The sequence below is a fragment of the Tupaia chinensis genome, unplaced genomic scaffold (assembly GCF_000334495.1).
Source record: "Tupaia chinensis unplaced genomic scaffold, TupChi_1.0 Scaffold000037_13, whole genome shotgun sequence".
In the NCBI taxonomy this organism is placed as follows: domain Eukaryota; kingdom Metazoa; phylum Chordata; class Mammalia; order Scandentia; family Tupaiidae; genus Tupaia; species Tupaia belangeri.
The window spans coordinates 340,421-347,234 of NW_006159471.1; the positions used below are offsets into that span (position 1 = coordinate 340,421).

General features: G+C 50.5%; 1 protein-coding gene across 1 annotated transcript in view; it reads left to right on the forward strand.

The window, feature by feature from the left end:
• Positions 1-285: 285 nt before the first annotated feature.
• The window catches only part of TIMM50 (translocase of inner mitochondrial membrane 50), a 9,713-nt gene continuing 3,184 nt past the window's right edge, over positions 286-6,814 (forward strand). Inside the window, exons 1-8 of the mRNA XM_006140382.3 lie at positions 286-419; positions 1,310-1,463; positions 2,010-2,041; positions 2,260-2,281; positions 5,440-5,498; positions 5,600-5,719; positions 6,340-6,444; positions 6,540-6,638. Of these exons, the coding sequence (XP_006140444.1) occupies positions 312-419; positions 1,310-1,463; positions 2,010-2,041; positions 2,260-2,281; positions 5,440-5,498; positions 5,600-5,719; positions 6,340-6,444; positions 6,540-6,638 (699 nt within the window). The 5' untranslated portion in view covers positions 286-311. The remainder of the gene's footprint in view (positions 420-1,309; positions 1,464-2,009; positions 2,042-2,259; positions 2,282-5,439; positions 5,499-5,599; positions 5,720-6,339; positions 6,445-6,539; positions 6,639-6,814) is intronic.

Genomic DNA, 6,814 nt, shown 5'->3' on the forward strand with positions numbered 1-6,814 from the left:
GAGTTTCTTCATTATGGCCTAGCTTTACTTCTGTGCAAGGGGTGTGATTCCTGTCTCCGCTATGTCCAGTCGCTCCCTATGTCCTGTCTCCCTATGTCCAGTCGAGAGGGGCGTGGTTGTAGGTGACCGTATCCCGACTAACGTGAGCTTGGTTCACAGATGACCGCGCCTGCAGCAATCCACCCGAAGCCTTTTGACTCTCTCCGCTCTCCGTCCGCACACGCCCCCTCTGCGTCCGTATTGGCTGCGGCTCGCTCTGGGGGCGGGTAAAGAGCGAGTGGGTGGGCGGGGCCGCGTGGCGTCAGCGCAAGATGGCGGCCTCGGCGGTGCTGTTCTCGCGCTTGCGGAGCGGGCTTCGACTCGGCGCGCGGGGGCTGTGCACGAGGCTGGCGACACCGCCCCCCCGGGCCCCAGACCAAGTAAGCAGAACTGGGGTGGTACTCTTGATGTGGGGACCCCTTCTTGGGGTTTCGGAAATAGCGCCGCCGCCAGTGGGTCCTGGGACGCTGCACCTCAGGGTGCTGAATGAAACGCCGCTGGCACTTGAGGCTTCCCTGCCTTCCTAAGTGGACTACTCTTGCTTCCCCGGCCTGGATGCTGGGGGCCCATGTGCGTCCTCTGGGTCCACTTCCAAGTGGGTGCCGGGGAGGAGGTCACCTGTGCTCTGTCTTAGTGATTACTCCGGTGGTACTTGAGCGGGAGGGGCCGGGGACGTTAGGTCCCCAGGCTGGCTGGCCTCGAGGTGGGGGTATTTCCTCCGCGTGGTGGGTGGTGTGAGGTAGACGTCCAGACTTCCTATTCGACCTTTCTCCATGTTAACAGAAACCCAGCCATTCTGACCTCCAGGGCCATCAGTTCCGTGCCCTATACCTCCAGACAAGTGATTGTCCCTACCTGGCCCCGCCCGACCCCTTTCCCTCTATACCCTGCCACCTTGTGCCCCAGGCATCCGGAGGTCTTCACTGTCTGTCCCGTGTGCTTCTGTCCCCTTGCTTCAGACATCCGATGTTTAGGCTCCCCAGCCCATTATTTTCCCTGCCCTGTTTTTCTGGGCTCCAAAACCTTCAACTCTTTTGCCTCCAGGATTCTGGGCATCTGGACCCTCTGGATCCTCCTGCCAGATAAGATATTCCAGTTTTGACCCCCTAAGACGTCCAATGTCTCAGCTGCTCCTCCAACACCTGGGACTTAAGTGGGTGTCTGCTTCCTGGCTCCCGACCTTGACTCTACTTGGGCCAGAGCAGCTGATCCATCCTGACATTCTCTCTCTTTTCTCTGGCTGATCTTCCTCCACTGCCCCCCTCAACAGCAGGCTGCAGAGATCGGGAGCCGCGGGAGTGCTAAGGCCCAGGGATCACAGCAGCAGCCAGGCTCGGAGGGCCCCAGCTACGCCAAAAAGGTTGCACTCTGGCTTGCTGGGCTGCTTGGGGCCGGTGGGACCGTGAGCATCATCTATATCTTTGGTGAGGAACATACCCCTGTTCCCCAGTTATATTCAGTTGGCTTTCTGAATTCCTCTGTGGAATCTCTCCCTCTTTCCTCCTAAAGGCTTTTGTCATCTGTATTTCGTCACTTCTCCCTCAATAAGGCAACTTATTCCCCTACCTTGGAAAGTGGGGAAGTATCCTTTCTTCTCCCTTCTATCCCTTCTGCTCAAAATTCTGATCTTTTATCATAGTTGATTTCCCTATTAGGTTACAGTGAGCCAATTAGAAGTGGGAGAGGAGAAGGATAGGCCTAAACTAAGCTCTGTCTTCTCTCAGCACCCACAAGCCCAGCAATTTCCTTGTTTGCTTCAATTCTGAGAACAGGAGACCCGACCACAGTCCTTTTTCCATTAGAGATCCCAGAGTCCTGGCCTCTAAGCCCCCTTCTCCCTTGAATCCAGGACTGCATGTCTTAGCCCACTTCCCTCAAACCCAGGAGTCCAGGCCCCCTTGCCCCACTCCCCCTTCAAGATTCAAGAAACCAGCCCCAGTTCTTTTCATTTTTCCCTGTCTTCCTTGCAGGAAACAACCCTGTGGATGAAACCGGTGCTAAGGTGAGGGGGAAAGAGACCCAGAAACCTTTCTGAGACTCTCGTCCAGTGGGTATGAGGGTGGGTCCCCTTTGGTCTCTTGCGTCTCATTTCTGGCCTAGAGTGAGCCTCTCCTTCCAGAGGTCTTGGCCTACTCTTCTCAGAGCCTCAGAGATTCCTTTTCTGGGAATTATGGGGTTCTGCCTCTATCACTCTAAACCTTTTTTCTTTCTACCTCCCAGATTCCTGATGAGTTCGACAATGGTGAGTAAACAGTCACAGATTCTGGGGTTCCTTGATCCTCTGAACTGCTATTTATTGGGATGTCATCCTCTCCTCTCCATCTGGTGTCCCTGCCTCCCCACACCCTTCCTACTTCCATTGGTGGGTAGGGGAGCCAGCAGCTAGATGACTTTGCAGGGAGGGGCATTATAAAGCCTCAGCCCTTTTTCTTGGCCCCTTAGCCCAGGAGCAGATGGTCAGGGGCAGGTGGGGGAGGGGAGCCTGAGATGGGCTTGGGAGACAGGACAGCCCATCACCAGACCTATGGCTTCCTGTGCCTTAGATGTGAGCATCTGCCTCGTTTTTGATACCCTCCCTCACCCAACCTCTACTTCTTCCTGCTCTTCATTTTCAAAACAATGCCTCCTCTTCCATCCTCCTTCTGGATCAGGCTTTTGGTGGAGAGTTTCTGCCCAATTGGATAGTTGAAAGTAGTTGTCACACATCTGGTCCTTCCCAAGAGAAGGGGTCCAGAAACCCACCTGTGTGTACTGGGGAATTTAATACATTATTTTAAACGGGGCAAATGGGTAAGTTTGTACTAACAGCAGGTACAGAATTGTAATGGGTTAAATAAGTTAGTATACTGTTTTATTTTGTTTGTTTTTAAGATTTTGCTATAGAGTGTTCGTGTTTGCTAGAGAGACAGAAAGAGGAAAAATGATAAATCACCCCCAGGAGGGATGGCCACACCACAATCCCTTCTTCTTTGTTCTTCTCTTGGGATTTTGGGCACACATGCACATGTACCTGTTGTGATTTTCAGGTCTCTGGGTCTAGGACTTGAACCATGGTCAATCCTGTGGGAGTCCAGTGTCTTAACCATCACACCACCTTTAAACCAGGCAGGTTAACATGCACAGTTAAAGTCTATATGTTTTCAAGTTGGCAGCTTGAATATCATGCCCAGTACATGTGCACGCATACCCCAAAAATCAGAAGAGGAGAATGGAGAAGGGATTGCAGTGTGGCCATCCCCCAGGGTGTTTTCTCCTTTTCTCTCTCTGACTTCCTCTCTGGGGAGTGCACATGCCCTATAGTCAATTTTTTTTTTAATTATTTTATTTTATTTATTTATTTATTTTACCACCCATCAGCCCCAGTGTTGTTTTATTTTAAGAATTATTTTAGGGACCAACAGTTAGTGTAATGGCTATGTTGCTGGACTCCCATGTAGTCGACAGTGGTTCAAGTCCCGGATCCGGTGGCCTAAGCTCACGCCGGGCGCATGTGCATGCGTGCCTAAGATCCCAAGAGGAGAATGGAGGAGGAGGGATTGCAGTGTGGCCATCCCCCTTGGGAGTGATTTTTCACTTTCTGTCTCTCTGTCTCTCTGTCTTTGTGGTGAGTGCATGCGCTCTATAGCAAAAACCTCTCAAAAAAAAAAAAAGAATTATTTTATTCTGAAGGACACACTGATGGTGTAATGGTTACATTGTTGGACTCACACGTAATTGACCGCAGTTCAAGTCCTGAACCCAGTGGCTTAAACTCACGCCAGGCATGTGTCTACACGTGTGCCCAAAATCCTGAGAGGAGAATGGAGGAGAAAGGGACTGTGGCATGGCCACCCGCCGGGGGATGTTATCTTGCTTTCTGTCTCTCTGTCTTTGTATCTTCCAGCAAACACATGCTCCCAATAGCAAAAATTTCAAAAATTTCAAAAAAAAAAAAAAAAAAAGAATTATTGGGGCTGGCAGGTGGCCAGCAGGAGGTGTGGTGGTTAAGGGCACTGGATTCCCACGTGGCCAGCCATGGTTTGAGTCCCAGATGTGGTGGCTGCTTTCTCACTTTCTCTCTCTCTCTCTCGCTCTGTCCTCTTCTTGTCAAATATATATATGTGTATATGTGTGTATATATCTATCTCTGTCTGTCTGTCTGTCTGTCTCTCTCTCTATATATATATATATATACACACACTATATATATATACACACATACATACATATACATATATAAGTTTAAATAAAATAATTCTTTTTTTAATAAGGAATTATTTAACTTTGTTTATTTTTTCAATTTGACCAAAGAGGGACAGAGTGAGAGTGAGAAAAAGAGAGGGATAGTGAGAAAGTAAGTCACCAGCTCCAGGGCTTGAACCATGATCAGTCATGTGGGAGTCCAGCACCCTTAACCATTATGCCACCTGCTGGGCCCTTTTTTTTTTTTTTTTTTTTTTTTAAAAACCCCCCAGGCATGTGCAGAAATGTCTCTGGATGTTACCAAATTCCCCAGAGGTAAAAGGAGACAAAGTTGTTTCTAGTTAAGAACCACTGGTTAAAGTGTAGAGATGTATGTGTATACTTATCATGGTTTAATTAGTGTCAGCACATTTGCTTAAAGCAAGCAGATCCAGAAATGTATTTGTTCAACTTTATGTATGTATGTATGTTTTATTTATTTATTTTAATTTGACCAGAGAGAGAAAGAGGGAGTTTGGAAAGTTAAAAAAGCAAGCCACAGGAACCAGCAGTTAGCGTAATGGCTATGTTGCTGGACTCCCACGTAGTCGACCGCGGTTCACGTCCCGGACCCGGTGGCTTAAAACTCATGCCGGGCGCGTGTGCATGCATGCCCAAGATCCCGAGAGGAGAATGGAGCAGAGGGGATTGCGACGTGACCATCCCTTCTGGGGGGTGATTTCTCGCTTCTGTCTCTATGTCTCTCTCTGTCTGTCTGGCGAGAGCACGCGCCCTATAGCGAAAATCTCTCCAACAAAAAAAGAAAGAAGAAAAAAAAAAGCAAGCCGCCAGGTTTGGAACTCAAACCGTGGTTGGCCATGTGGGAGTCCAGTGCCCTCAACCACCTTGTTACCTGCCGGCCCCGAGAAATGTAGTTGTTAAAATAGACTAAATATACTGGCATCATGCCAGCAGGTTTATATGTAAGTGGGCTTTCAATGGGCCAGTGTATAAACTCTATCTTATACCGGGGGTGACATGCAGGTATAGTGTTCAGGTTAAAGCTGGGCAGTTGAATGAATCTCTTCATATTTACCTGCTGGGTATGTCATTGCCCTCTACCTTTGGTCCTAGAAATGAACTGATTCCCACCAGGTGTCTAGCAGGTAATAACCCCTGCTTTGTCTGAGAGATTGAGCAGTGGCTTATCATGAAATTCTTTTCTGCCTGGTCTTCTAGATCCAATTCTGCTACAGCAACTGCGCCGGACATATAAATATTTCAAAGATTATAGACAGGTGAGCAGGATCCCCAAGCCAGTCCCCAGCCCCCGACCCCCGGCCTTGGGCCCTTGTCTGAGTGCCCACATCTTCCTCGTCACGTTTGTCATGTCCCACAGATGATCATCGAGCCTACCAGCCCCTGCCTTCTCCCAGACCCTCTGCGGGAGCCGTACTACCAGCCACCCTACACTCTCGTCCTGGAGCTCACTGGCGTCCTTTTGCATCCTGAGTGGTCGGTGTGTCCTGGGGAAGGCAGCGGGCTGGGGTCGACCTGGACAGCTGGGTCCAAAAAACGTGGGGGTTTAACTCCACCTCCACTCTATGGCCTTAGGGAAGTAGGGAAGAGGTGTCACTTCTATTGCTTTGTCCTCCTCAATTGGGAAAAGGCAGTAATGACCCTCCCCACTCCTTAGGGTTGTTGTGGGTATACCTTCGCGCAGAGCTTGATACAGAGGAATCAGCTTCTTTTTTGAGTTTATCTGTCTCTTCCATGAGCAAGAGAGACAGAGAAACGATACTATCAGCAGGGTCCCACTGCCACCATCTACCCCCCAGCCTCAGCCACACCTGGACTCTGGGCACGCACATGCCTGGAGTACTTAGGAGGTCTCAGGACGTGAATCTAGAACTGTGGGGGTCAGCCCTGCAGAGCGTCAAGTTTTACTGCTTCACCACTGTCCAGCCTTCACTGGAGTCAGTTCCCATTCTGGAACCCTGTTCCTCTAAACCCCCAAGGAACCACAGAGAAAGGAAGAGGACTCTGTTTCTGGGGAACCCTCCAGTTGGGTCTCTGTCCTCTTGGGGTCTCTGAGGGCCTCTAGGTTGTGATGTTTCACTGTCTTCTCTATCTCACCAGTTGGCCACTGGCTGGAGGTTTAAGAAACGCCCAGGCATCGAGACCCTGTTCCAGCAGCTCGCCCCCTTGTATGAAATCGTCATCTTTACATCAGAGACCGGCATGGTGCGGTTGCGGGCAGGGCAGGGAGGATGGAGGTGTGGCAAGGTGGACCCGGAGGACAGGGCTCAGCCTGGCTTTTTCCTCTCCCACATCCCCAGACTGCATTCCCACTCATCGACAGCGTGGACCCCCACGGCTTCATCTCCTATCGCCTATTCCGGGACGCCACAAGATACATGGATGGGCACCATGTTAAGGTGCCGTGTGGGGGTCTGGGTCGCAGGGATTTGTGGGGACAGTGCTGCCTGAGGAAGAGAGGGCCAAGTTCTGACCCCAGCTGCAGCCCTGCTGTGGTCTGCACCAGTCTGATTTCTGCTGGCAGGACACAAGCCTACTTCCAGCCTGGCCTGAGCCTCTAGGCCCTTCTTTCCCT